Source organism: Sphaeramia orbicularis, chromosome 21, assembly GCF_902148855.1.
Source record: "Sphaeramia orbicularis chromosome 21, fSphaOr1.1, whole genome shotgun sequence".
Lineage (NCBI taxonomy): Eukaryota > Metazoa > Chordata > Actinopteri > Kurtiformes > Apogonidae > Sphaeramia > Sphaeramia orbicularis.
Genome location: NC_043977.1, coordinates 21,019,352 through 21,032,432, shown reverse-complemented (window position 1 = coordinate 21,032,432; position 13,081 = coordinate 21,019,352). Strand labels below are relative to the sequence as shown.

Genomic DNA, 13,081 nt, shown 5'->3' with positions numbered 1-13,081 from the left:
AATAAATAATAAAATAATAATAATAATAATTTGTAAAAAAACAAACAAACAAAAAAACCCTCACAATTTTCTCAAAAACTGAGGCATATTTTCTAATGCAAGCACAACAGTGTGAAACCATTCTTCTAAAATGAACCAAGACTAGACCCCCCACACATTTCCTGCCATAAGACTCACTTCTTTAGTTTCCTGCTACATGAGGGAGCTTCATTTGTAGTGCTTGAATGATCATGAAATTATCTAATGTTCTTTATTTTAAAACAGCAGAACAAAATGAATTTTAAAAAAGTCTTCATTTTTACATGCAAAGTGATGGCACTTTGATCTCTTTTTCGTGTCAGTATTTATCATAAATAAACTTGAAGAAAATGAAGTTGTGCATGTAACCACAGTACTGCTGTGTAAAGTGCCAACAATAATCTCAGTTTGCAAAATGTTACATCAGCCTTACTTAAGATCTAAGGATCTGTATGCACTTTAAACTTAAGACATAACAGGACTGTGTGCTACAGTAAAGAAAACCTGTTGGAGAATGTTAATCCAGACTCGGATCGGTACAGAACATGGTCACCAAGTAAAGATTAAAGAATAAGTGCATTCAGTCCATATGCAGATGCCAGAATCACAAAGGGCCTTTGTTGGACCCCTAACAAAACCCCTGTTCTTCAGCGGTGCAGTTTGTACAGAAGTACATGGTAGTGCACACTAGAGAGCTTGGTCTTGCACAGCTGATTGAAAGGCAGAACAGATTCTCTCTTTTCTGTTTGACAATGTAAGGTAATGAGTTTTGTTCAATCACGACAATGCAAAGTCACAGGTTCTTCACCTAATTCTGGAAAGGATCTGACAAAAGCAGCTGAGGCCAACAGAGAACTTTGAGATATTGGATGGAGAAGATGGAGAAGAGCACGACTCCAAACGTTCCAAATCTCAATGAGGATGCGCTGGCGTGTCAGGTGCTGGAGATCATCGGTGGGATCACGCTTCGGGCCCTCCAGAACCTCGAAGGGCCCGAGGAAAGAGACGTGTGGTCGATGGAGGAGGGGGATGACTCTGTGTTCTACAGTGATGACGATGCAGCTCATCAGGACATAAGAGACAACAAACCATGTGAGTTTAATGAGCACAGGAGGCTTGTTAACAGTGAGGCGGATGAAACACTGGCCCCTCAGAGGGAAGACGATCTGGGAGGAGGAGACGAGATAACAGAAGATGATGCAGATACTGAGGTGGAGAAGGAAACGACGCATCAGGACATTGTGAATAACCAAGAGGAGGAACACAAGGCACCTCAGATAGATGTGACTGAGCCTGTGGATCATTTAGAAACTGCAAATCCACATGCAAACATAGAGGGGACAGTGGAAACCTGTGACCTTAACAACACACCTGTGGACATGAAGCCTGAACACAACAAACCTACAGAGAAAGGTAAGAAAACAAACTATTATGCAAGTGTAAGAATGACATTATATTCCAAATGCAAAATAGCCTCTTTCATATATTTATCACCAATAAATCAGTGATTAAAACACATACATCTTCAATTTTCCTTGTGTTATTTAAAGCTTTGTATTCCTTTTCTTTCAGCTGAAGTGAAAGAATCAGTAGAAGCCCAAACTGCAAACCCTGAACGCTTTGATGTAACTAATGAGGAAAAGTTTACCGAGGATGCAACGACGCCAAAACAGATGTCTAGTGCTGAGCTCCACATATCAGATGACAAGCAGCTTGAGGTGGATTGGCAGCCAGAGCAGGGCTGCAGCTCCCACGCTCCCCGGGGGCTCAATCACGACTCCGGTCCAGGCTGCTCCACCCTGCCTCCACGCAAGAAAGCCAGCCACCAGACATCCTTCAACCACCTTGACTCGTCCAAGTACAGCACCGTGTCCTACCGCAAGATCCGCAGAGGCAACACCCGCCAGAAGATAGAGGTGTTTGAGTACATGACGATGAATTTGTGAAAGGATTGTTTGTGCTTTTTTTTGGTGTTAAATTATAACAGCTTCACAAACACAAAAAGAAAAAAGAAGTAATATAGGAAATTGCTCAGAATTCACAAATCCTAACATACCGTTGTGCTCATAAGTTTACATACCCTGACAGAATGCACATGGGACGTTCTTGGATGTTCCAACATGACAATGACCCGAAACACAAGGACAAGCCGACCTGTCATTGGCTACAGCAGAAAAAAGTGAAGATGAAGGAGTGTTCATCTCAGTCTGATGACCGAAATATCATTGAGCCACTTTGGGGAGGTCTGAAACATGCAGTTCATGGTAGAAAACCCAAAATCTTAAAGGAACTGAAGGTGTTTTGCCAAGAAGAATGGGCAGCTTTACCATCTGACAAAGTAAAAGCCTCATCCACAACTACCACAAAAGACTTCAAGCTTCAATGCACTGCATTTCAGACCATTACTGTAACTGTACTGTTCTTGATAAACCTGATCTGCAGTAACATGTTTTAGTGTAAATCAATTGCTTGTTATTGTTATTAGACTGTTATTTAATTGTTAACAGAACCACAAAAGACTTCAAGCTGTCATTGATGTTAAAGGGGCAAATACAGAGGATTAAGAACTAGGGTGTCTACTTTTAATCAGGGTCATTTGGATAGTTTCTGTAGTCAGTATGATCTAAAAAGAGCAAACACATTTGTTTAATAATAAATGGCTTCACCCAACCACTAGCCATGAGTGAAAGAAAACTTTTTTGTATTATCAATCATATTCTCTGAAAAATGGCCAAAGAATCACAAATTCTGCTAGAGTATGTAAATTTATGAGTACAACTGTACGTGTCAGACTCTCAAATTTCTGTTTATCTGTTCTCTATGGCATGACTGACAAAGAATGCTTAAGTTATCTCATATCCAGGAATGTTAGGTATGTTCTTCCACTTGCTGATTTCCAGATGGGAATACCTTGTTATGTAAGCCAGGTACTTGAGATTAAATAAGTAAGAAGCTCAGTCCTTTATAATCTTACTAACTATTATAACCAAGATGCTGGTTGGTATTAGAGATCCGTCTTAACCTCTGGATTGCAGACAGTAAGTAGGATAAGTACTTATAAGTGACTGGCTTTGCATTAATGCCCAATAACCATTTGTGGATAAGTGAGAATAATAAACATTCATGCCGAAAATCTTCTGCATTTTATTTCTATTTTCTTAAGAAAATGATTTGGTATCAATTTGACAACAGTTCAGATACTCATTAAATAACAGCACAGATTTACAGAGTGTTTTGAAACAATACTTCCCCCTAGTGACAAAAAGAAACTCATACATGGAGACAGTTTTTACAAAAAAATAACATCAACAACCTGAAACCCAAACCAATATAATGCAGCATTTAAAGAACGGAAGCAACCATTAATCTGAGTGCTTCATCAAAATGAGAAACATGAAGTAAGTGCCATCTAGAAATCTAGATGCATCACTGTAAATATGTAAAAGTCTCATACAAGCAGAAATTTTCAATGTAACATGCAAATCAACTCATTATTCAGTCCCAGCACACAATAAAACGTTTTTCACTTCAAATGTAAGAGGCACTATTCATATTCGATCTTTGGTAGCGAAATGATATGTTGTACGACTAAACCTGGAACCTGGTCCTGGTCTTGTTCCTTTCTTTGCCATGATCACATTAGATTAAAAAAAGGACATCATGTACATTGCACATCCCCACCCTCATCTCAGCCTTACAACACTCACAGCTTTACCACCGCAGTACTGTCACCAAAGCATTTCCCGCATCCAAAGCCGGACCACACCTCGTATTGAAGAGTGGGCTCGCTGAAGGGCTCTACTACTTTAAATTTTTCACTTTCATCACTGAGTGTAGTAATGTGTGAACTGCCACTTCTGGAAGGCATTGTTCTTTGTGCATGGGCTCAGGAGAAGAGTGTCACCTTTGGGTCCCGCCTCCAGACACATGTCGTGGGAAACGAGGTTCGCTATGAAGTGCTCCGCCTTCGCAAAGAAAGAAGAATTAATACAGGGTTCCTACAAACTACATTTTATTTTATCTATACTTTATTTTGATTTCTTTTATTAACAGACAACACAATACAGAAACTAGGGGTCACTGGTTGAACACAAGATATTTAAATGACAGACAGCAGTAATTATGCATGGTTTTGTTTACAGTCCAGCCATTTTCTCCAGTGCTTTATGGAGATATGTTCCTGGAGCCGTAAGTAATAAGTCAGTCTTTCCATAGAGTAGATTTCCTCTATTATAGCTAGCCACTGATCCTCACGTGGTGCATCCGTTTCCAGCCAGTTCCTTGTAATGGCCTTTTTGGAAGCAATTATAAGAATTCTAATAGATAGATAGATAGATAGATGTACTTTATTTATCCCAAACTGGGAAATTACAGTGTAGCAGCAGCATGAAACACATTCAATAACAATATAATACCATAGCAAACATGAGTAAAGAGAAATATAACATAAGAGCAAACACTATACACTGCACACTATAATTTAGAAGTATAAAAGATCTGAGTAGAAACTGAATAATAATTGTAATGGGCTGAAAAATAACTGTAATGTGCTGAAATAGAAGTGTAAGGTACAAAACAAGTTGAAATATTCCAATACATCTAACACTAATACATCTCCAGGTAGCAGTCCCAGCAAAAAAAAAAAAACAAAAAAAAAACTTGGGGTCCTTAGGAATTCCTACAAGCTAAATTTAAGACTTTTTTAAGACTGGTTAGAACAGAATTTAATGCCTATTTCATGGCCATAATGGCAAAAATTCATGACTCCTAGAATTTAGGAAAAAGTATTTACTCCAATGCCTTGATTCTCACCGTTCTGAGTCATTTCTCACCAGGGGCTGCAAAGGTAGCAATTACTGGTTCCTAATTTCAGTATAAATTGTCGAGTTGGAACAAGTGGAACTAAGAAGACTATTGTCACTTTCTTTGCAGTTTGGACATTTGACACATTTAAACACAATACAGCCAACAAGTTTAAGACCTACCATATCAAATTTAACACCTTTTAAAGACTTTTTGAATGTATTAAACGCAGATTTGTAAATTCAAGACTTTTAAGACTTTTTAAGACCCCGTGGGAACCCTGTGGGAACAAAAGCATCAATCTGAATGTAAAACTTGCTTCTTGGGGGATTTCAAGTTGTGTTTTAAAGGCTAGGAATTTTGGAATGTCAGAGTTATGGAAAGACAGATGTGGTAAACAAAGCAAACGACACACCCAAAGTTGACCTACCAGAGCTGAATTGGAAGATTTGTGGAACCAGCGCAGTTCAGGTTTGGCGTTGTCACATAATAATAAAGCAACGCTGTTGTCTTTGCCCTGGGGAGCAATACACGTCTGCTGGTGGCGAACGAGCTTCATCCAGGTGTAATTAAAGTGCTGACTCTGAACAACACAAAGACAGAGATGACTGACCAAACGTCTAATTACACTCTGTGAAAACGAAAACATTTTGAAGGACAGCTCAGTGGGGCTGCTTGGAATCCAACAAGGCTACATTTAGAAAACCCTGGTCTTGTCTTGGACTCCAGTCTTGTTTATCGTGGCGTGGGTCTTGACTGTACTAAATCTGCTCATGGACTTTTGTGTTGTGTCTGTCATAAGGCCAAAAATGCATAACAAACTATGTGCATGTTTATTGAATACCAGGTTTGATTTAGAGCTAAAATTATCAGTGGAATGAGAAGAGATGAGAATTTGCCTTCCCAGATACTACTTCTATTCTGCAAATCAGACTGTCTTTATCATCATTGTACATGTATAATATTGTATGCAATACTATTGGTACAAATAAAAATGAAATACATCATTAAAAAGAAACATTCTCATAAAAACTAACAAAAAAGTACTTAATGCTTCTAAAAGAGCTAAAAACAAATCTAAATATGTAGAAAACACACATACCTTCAAAAGGCACTTCAGTTATTGCACACTCCAATGACATAACACTGTGGTTTAACTATTTTACAAAATTTGTCCATGGTTTTATAGTTCTGAACCGTCTCATCCCATTAACTTGAAACAGGGTTAAAAAACCTGTGATTGGCACCAATACCACAACTTAAGAAAAAGGACAATGCTGCCTTGCTTCTAAAATATACAGTATTTTTCTTTATTGTCATATAATACTTAAATAGAAATAAAGCCTACCTGCTGATTGAGGTCACATGTTTCAAAGAACAGAGATCCTTTCTTGAGACTGAGACATTTTCTTAAGCCATGATTGAAAACCTGCAAGAAAAAAAAAAGAAAAATAAATGAAGGTTTTCACAAGTTGACAACTCCGCTGCAAGGATTTTGTTACCAATTTATAAGCTGCAGAAGGAAATGACCCTTGCTGTTTCTTATTTTCCCCCTAATAAATCCTTACAAAGCACAGTCAAAAAGGCTTTAATGTGTGTGATCCAGTTTAACAGCACTTTTACAAGCTTGTATTTTTTATGTTGGTATAAACCTAGTCCATATGACAACTACCAGCTGCCAGAAAGAACAGCATGCAGAACGTTCACATACCAGGCCTTCAGCTTTGACTAAGGGGGCATCAATATCAGGATACACGTTCTCCAGGTACCACTTGAAGCTCTTGCATTTTAGCCTTTTCCTCAGCTCGATCTGCTCAGTGAGGTTGCCGATGTTAATGACGTTTTTATCCAGCAGGTGGTGGTAGCCGTGGCCGTAGAAAACCTCCTTGTACTCATCCAGCCAAACCTCTGCCACTCTGGCCAGGTTACGCTCCACCGTTTTCTGCCTGTCTTTAGGGAACTTGTAGGGATTCTGGCCTCTGAAAATGTGGCCCACTCGAGAACAGGGGATGATCTCGATTTCACCTCCACACATCCAGATCTGAATGCAGCAGGAAAGAAAATATTAGTATTCATACTCTCTCAAACATATAATAACACAAATATCACTATGAAGACAATGTAAAGAATGTACCTTAAAGGAAATTTCCATATTCTCTCCGCCCCACACATCCAGGCCTGGGTCATAGGCACCAAGTTCATAGAAATACTTCTTTTCTATAGAGAAGAGCCCCCCTGCCATAACAGGACATCTGCAACAGACACATGAATAAATACAAAAGACCAAACCAAGAAGCAGAAAACACACACAGGCTAAAGAAGACATGTGTTTTCTGTTAATGCAAAAATGAGTGTATTTAGTTACCTGATGGGATCTGTGATGGTCATGTTATTTTTCTTAATATACTCCTCAGATAAAGCATTCCACCCAAACACCAGAGGCCATTTGAAAACACCTCTTTGGAAGTTATCAACCAACACATAACTGGAAAGAAAGCCCCAGAAAGAAATGAATACACATTAAAATGGGCTGAAATTTTGGTGAATGAAACAGTAAAAATGTACCAAAAAAAAAAAAAAAAGCTTCAGTAGGCAGAAATAAAGGGGGGGGGGGGCACCAGGTGTTAAAAAACACACCATCCTTGCAAGGCTGAACCACACATTACAACTCAGTGGCTTGGGATCATAAGAGAAGTTTACACCATGGAGAAAATAACCCTTCAGCTTAGAATGAGAGAAAGTGTCTCTGTGACTAAGTGGGAGAAATGGACACAGCGAATGATGCTTATTTTGTATGAAAGATATCGGTAACCATGACTGTTATTTCTTCTGGGTTTTTGTTTTTTTTTTACTAACATATCTGTTCTATTTCTCTAACTCTACAATGGAATACATAATTTGAATATACATTTGTTAAAATGTGAAAAACTTCAATAAAAATGTGAGTATCAAAAAAATAAAAAAAAATGCACACCATCCTTCTGTAGCAGACTGAAAGATGGATGATGCAAGGCTATTTCATGCCACTATGGAAAAGTGAGGCTAAAACAGGACAGGTATGGGATGGAGTTTCGACAATGACTGGTCTTTACAACTGTCAGTCATGCTTTTTTCTGTCCCCACTCTCTGAGAAATCAATCACAGGATAAATCTAGTTCTAAAGTCTGAGACCAGAGCCAGGAGGAGGTGCAAAAGTCTTGTTTTTTTTTTATAAAAAAAATATTTTAAGTACAATACGTTCAGAAGATATGATTGGATTTTGACCCAGTTATGACAAAAATACTACCCACTGAAGCTTTAATTTGTCCTATGTATGGCCTCAAGTTGCTTAAATATGGCACATACCTCATGTCTTTATCACTAATGACTTCAATAACTGGACAGGGCACTTTCCTGCGATCCTGGTAGATTCGTTCTAATAGCGGCTCCAGCCAGCCCACATTACACTCAATGTGGGAGTCGAGAAAAGTCAGAACTTCACCTGTGAAAACACCAAACATCCTGGTACCATTGAACAAATAGACACATGTGCACACAACAGTGTGGCACCTATAACGCTTATCAAAGACTTCTTTGACAGGCTGTGGTTCATGTATGCAAACAATCTGCAGATCCTGAGGAACAGAAACAGGTTCTGTATGTGTTGTAAACATGTTACAGTCAGAGTTCTGAATAGCTCATTACAAGTGCAAAAACACAACCACATTTCAAGTGTTTTGTTGAACTTGAGCACAATTCTAAAATATGATTACATCAGGGGTAAAATAATAAAATAACTCACAACCACAGCGAGGATACAGAAGTCAAATAGATCCGGGGTGGGCAATAAAATGTATCACAATAATTAAAACAGTATTTTGATGAGTTTTTATGTTGAAGATAAATCTAAGCATGTACCATACAGAAGAAATAAAGGCAACACCTGCAAAGTTCCACCTGCAGGGAGATTTTCTGTTTAGTTAGTAAATCTCAGTTCAGCACCCTGGTCGGTAAATGTCTGAACCAAGCAATTCCAAATTTCAGGTCCAGTCAGATGTTTTATCCTTACAGCATAATCCTTTTATGCAGTCCTCTTAGTTACTAGCAGTTACGGCCAAAATGTCTCCTACAGACATTACTGATATGCTGTACTTATAAGAGTAGATAGAAATGAAGTCACAGTGAAAATGACCTTAAACCACCAAAAAATGTCATTTCATCCTCGAGTTCAAGTGAACATTTGTGTCACATTTGAAGGCTGATTCTGTGAAATGTTTGCTCAGATATCACATTGTAAATATAATCAACAGAAGATCCTTCACTGTGGACACTGTGTAGTGTGGTTACATTTTTGTTTTGATGGCCTCAGTCTGTTTTTGATACATAATCAGGAACATGGACTCAAACTCTGAAATCTCTGTTGATTTGTAAGTGAAAACTGTCAATGCTGAGAGACTTGAGGTCACATTCAAAGACACCACATGCATTCAGAAATCTATAATGAAATGGGTAAGAACATGGCTTAAAATGGAATTGTTTTCTTTTTTCTTTTCTTCGTAGGCCTACATGTGTCATTACACTGACAGTATGAAAATGCATCCAATGATAATATTGTAAAGTTTAGCTAAGCTTTCTGTCTTTGTGGTTCAGGGATTAGCAGGATACTCTTCCAACTGGCAGCATCATTAAATTATACACCATAAATATTGTGATTGTGTGGTTTTTTGTCTCCATATCACCACACCCTGGCATAAAATCATTCTATATTTAAGCTACAGACACAGGCCTCATCACTCAATGAACCATGAAATTCTTTTTTTTCCTGTGCATGGTACAAAAGTCTCTCCCTCCTCTTCCTTTGTGTTTTTATACTTCAATATGTTTATCACAGAATTTTTCATCATAGCCTACCTTTGGCAGCTGCCGCTCCAGCCAGCCTTGCCCTGATCAGGCCCTGACGCTCCTTCAGACGAATGATTCGCACTTTTGGAAACTGGGCCATATAAACATCCAGCTGCTCCTTCAGATAGTCTGCCAGAGAAAAACTGAGTAGTAAACCAGTATATGCATGGATCCGTAAATGTATGTGGTTGTATTACAACAGACATCAGACAACTTTTCAGTATGCCTGTTGGACGCACAAAACAGCCTAAAGATGTAACTGTTTGGTACTTGTGATGTATGACTACACTGTAGGTCAGGGGTGTCAAACATACAGCCCGTGGACCAAAACCAGCCCGCAAAAGAGTCTGATCCAACCCGTGGGATGAATTTGTGAAATGCAAAAATTACACTGAAGATATTAACAATCAAGGGTACATATAGCCAGATTCAACTTCAGATCAGTCAAATCAGTAAAATACTATCATAATAACCTATAAATAATTACAACTCCACATTTTTCTCCTTATTTTAGTGTGAAAAATGTTTAGATTTACAAACTATACTTTCACAAAAACATGTGAATAACCGGAACAAATATGAACATGAAATGTCTTACGAGAGGTGCAGTCTTAACAGTATTATACCTGTTACTAACTATTTTGTGTTTTTGTAGATCCACTGTAATCTGTATGCTGTAATGCACATGTGTAAATGATAAACTGAGACATAATATTCTTAAAATTGTGATTATTTTTCTTAAGGAATTTCAGGTTGTTCGTGTTGTTCTTGTTATTCACATTAGGATACTTTGTAGATGTAAACTTTTTCATTATGTCATTTTCTTTTTCTGTGTTATTATTTACTGGTCTGGCCCACTTGAGCCCATATTGGGCTGCTTGTGGCCCCTGAACTAAAATGAGTCTGACACCCCAGCTGTAGGTCATTCTGGACAGCCTACATGTCTTTTTATAATACTGTGCACTGCAAACCAACTGGGAGATTCCCTCTTGTAAGTCATTAACTATCATCCCATATAGATCCTTTCAAGGTTAGATGCTCTAACTGCGGGGCATTCATAGCTTCATTACCTTTGGTGCTGAAATCATCCACCAGAATGATTTCTTTAAGGAGGTGTGGTGGCGATCTGTTGAGAACACTGTGAACAGAGCGGAGGAGTGTGGACCACACTTCATCCACAAAGCAGAAAATCACACTGGTGGATGGCAAGTCATCGTGAACCAGGCTCTGTTGACACCTTAAAACACAGCCCAAAAAAATAAAATTAGAAAACTAAAATCATTGCCATTTCAGGGGGTTATGTATGGAGGAACACTCACGATTCAGGCCTGGTGTCTGGGATGGCACGATCTACTGGGATCTTGTCACTCAGGTAGACATTAAAGTGTCCTTCATTCCATCTCTTCTTCACCTCTGCATCCTCTTCGCTGCCGACAATTACCGCCTGACCAAACTGCCCCACAGCTTTGGCATCTCTGGGAGAGTGAGTCATATCCAGAGAAAGCACTTTGTGGACACCTGTTTTTTTAGCAGCAGTTAAGTCTCCTTTGGAGTGCTCTTTGGCTTGGAGGCTGATTGTGGGTTTCAGGAGTTCCTTCTGTGCATCCAGATCACTTTTACCCACAGTCTTGACCGGTTTGTCCTCTTTTTTAACCTTTACCTCATTCCCTTTTACATCCTTCCCAGGAGTATTAGACGTAGTTTTAACAGAATGTGCCTCCACTTGTTCTCCAATCTTGGAAAGCCGTTCCTTGACTTTCTCATTTGTTTTAACGTCCTTTTTGTTTAGATCATTCGGCACCACGTCCTTTTTCTTCTCTGAGGTTGGTACTGGTGCTTTTTGATTTTCCCGAACACCAGGTGGCACTTTGGTTATATTAGACACCACTGGAGGTAATGTCACTTTTTTGGATACATTCAGCATTTTACTATTTTTTGAGTCTCCATTCAGATCCAAGTTGACTGGTTTTTTGGCTGGTGTATCATTATGTTCTTCAGATTTGACATGATAAGGGTCAGCTCCATCATTATCTTTGGATATAACAGATTTATTGAGCAGAGTGTCTCCTTGTTGCATCCTTCGTGGTTTGTCTCCTTGCTTCCTCCCTCCATGTCTGTACACTTGTGCCACCTTGATGTCCGAATCGAGAGCCCCTTTCTCGGCTGGAGTGACCCCCAGATCGACCTTTTGCACCGGGTGTTTAAAGCCCCCTTTCATCAGCTCTGACACCTTGGATTTCTGCTTGTAAATCTCTCTTTCTCTGATCACCCTCTCCTTTAACAGCTGACTGTTCGCATCGTTTATTGAAATTCGCAGTGCAGCCATGTCAAACAGAAGCCAAATGACAGAAGCAATGAACACGAATGCCAGCACCCTTCCACTCCCCCTTAAGTATCTCCTAACCTTCATCATCATTTTCCGATTTTTCACTAAGGAAATCCACGTTTACCCACCCGTGATGTCAAAGTATCATTGTGCGTGACCGACTTGTGACTTGTTGGCTAACTTTTCTTATCTTTGAGTATGATACCTGCCTGCGTGGCATGCTAGAAACATTACTTATAGCATTTGCGGTAGTCAGTCTTGTGTCACAGCCGGTTCTGACACATATGAACCCACGCAAACGTACAATGTAAAGTTATTTTTCCATACCGTATCGATCCGATCACTTCCTGTCGCCGCGTGGTGTTATGTTTAGCTCGTAAAAACTAGCCAAGTTATACTTTACTCCACAAAACTTTACTCGCTCGATCTCCACGCCACACAACTTGGACTGACATTCGTTGTTGTATGGGGACGTATAGCTTACCCACTTCCACTCGGTCAGCTGTGATTGGGCAGATTTGTTAGATAAGTCCCGGCCTACACGGAACTACAGGTAAGCTAGCTACAATTAGCAACAACCGTACAGGAAATAAACAGTTTGCGACTAAAGTAAAGCGTTAAAATTGGAGCTCCAACGTTTCATTAAATAAACACGAAGATATTTGGTTTAAAGTACCTCTGCCAAGTACTATTTAAGGCTTAAAACTGAACACAAACTCATAACGAATGATTAATGTAAGCTTTAGCTAGCTAGTTTACTTTAGCTACTTTGGTGCAAACCGGAAGTTGTGTGTTAGCTAACTGTCATTAGCGTTAACATTTACATTAACAAAGAGCACACCTACTAACCACCTCTGGTATCAGCATCAGACTGGAAGTTGGCAAATAAAAGCTTTGTTTTAATTGTTTACTGTAGTCTTAGTGCTCAGACGTCATAATATCAGATCTGTCAGCACTGTGAAAGACATTGGTATGTATGTATGAAACAGGCTTTACACACCCTGAAAGTAGTATAACCTGGTTTTCTACATTTAAAGGGTGTATCTGTGGTCA

The 13,081-nt window shown here is 39.1% G+C and overlaps 2 protein-coding genes across 2 annotated transcripts; one reads left to right on the top strand and one right to left on the bottom strand.

Moving 5' to 3' along the window:
* The first annotated feature begins 694 nt into the window (after positions 1-694).
* ermn (ermin) lies at positions 695-2,262 on the top strand. Its single transcript, XM_030124268.1, has 2 exons — positions 695-1,431; positions 1,591-2,262. Exons 1-2 carry the CDS (start codon positions 888-890, stop codon positions 1,962-1,964), a joined length of 918 nt encoding a protein of 305 aa, XP_029980128.1. The 5' UTR covers positions 695-887; the 3' UTR covers positions 1,965-2,262.
* An 876-nt stretch (positions 2,263-3,138) lies between these two features.
* galnt5 (polypeptide N-acetylgalactosaminyltransferase 5) lies at positions 3,139-12,791 on the bottom strand. The gene is made up of 10 exons (XM_030124265.1): positions 11,022-12,791; positions 10,773-10,939; positions 9,712-9,831; positions 8,167-8,302; positions 7,187-7,306; positions 6,956-7,073; positions 6,533-6,862; positions 6,170-6,250; positions 5,252-5,404; positions 3,139-3,983 (listed from the first exon to the last, which is right to left on the bottom strand). Exons 1-10 carry the CDS (start codon positions 12,116-12,118, stop codon positions 3,843-3,845), a joined length of 2,463 nt encoding a protein of 820 aa, XP_029980125.1. The 5' UTR covers positions 12,119-12,791; the 3' UTR covers positions 3,139-3,842.
* Positions 12,792-13,081: the final 290 nt, after the last annotated feature.

Excerpts from the sequence above, each read along its gene's own strand:
- ermn (XM_030124268.1), top strand. The coding sequence starts at position 888 with ATGGAGAAGATGGAGAAGAGCACGACTCCAAACGTTCCAAATCTCAAT. Across the intron at positions 1,432-1,590 it reads CAACAAACCTACAGAGAAAG|CTGAAGTGAAAGAATCAGTA; the intron begins GTAAGAAAACAA and ends CTTTTCTTTCAG.
- galnt5 (XM_030124265.1), bottom strand. The coding sequence starts at position 12,118 with ATGATGATGAAGGTTAGGAGATACTTAAGGGGGAGTGGAAGGGTGCTG. Across the intron at positions 10,940-11,021 it reads CCAGACACCAGGCCTGAATC|GTGTCAACAGAGCCTGGTTC; the intron begins GTGAGTGTTCCT and ends CTGTGTTTTAAG. Across the intron at positions 6,251-6,532 it reads TAGTCAAAGCTGAAGGCCTG|GTTTTCAATCATGGCTTAAG; the intron begins GTATGTGAACGT and ends TTTTTCTTGCAG.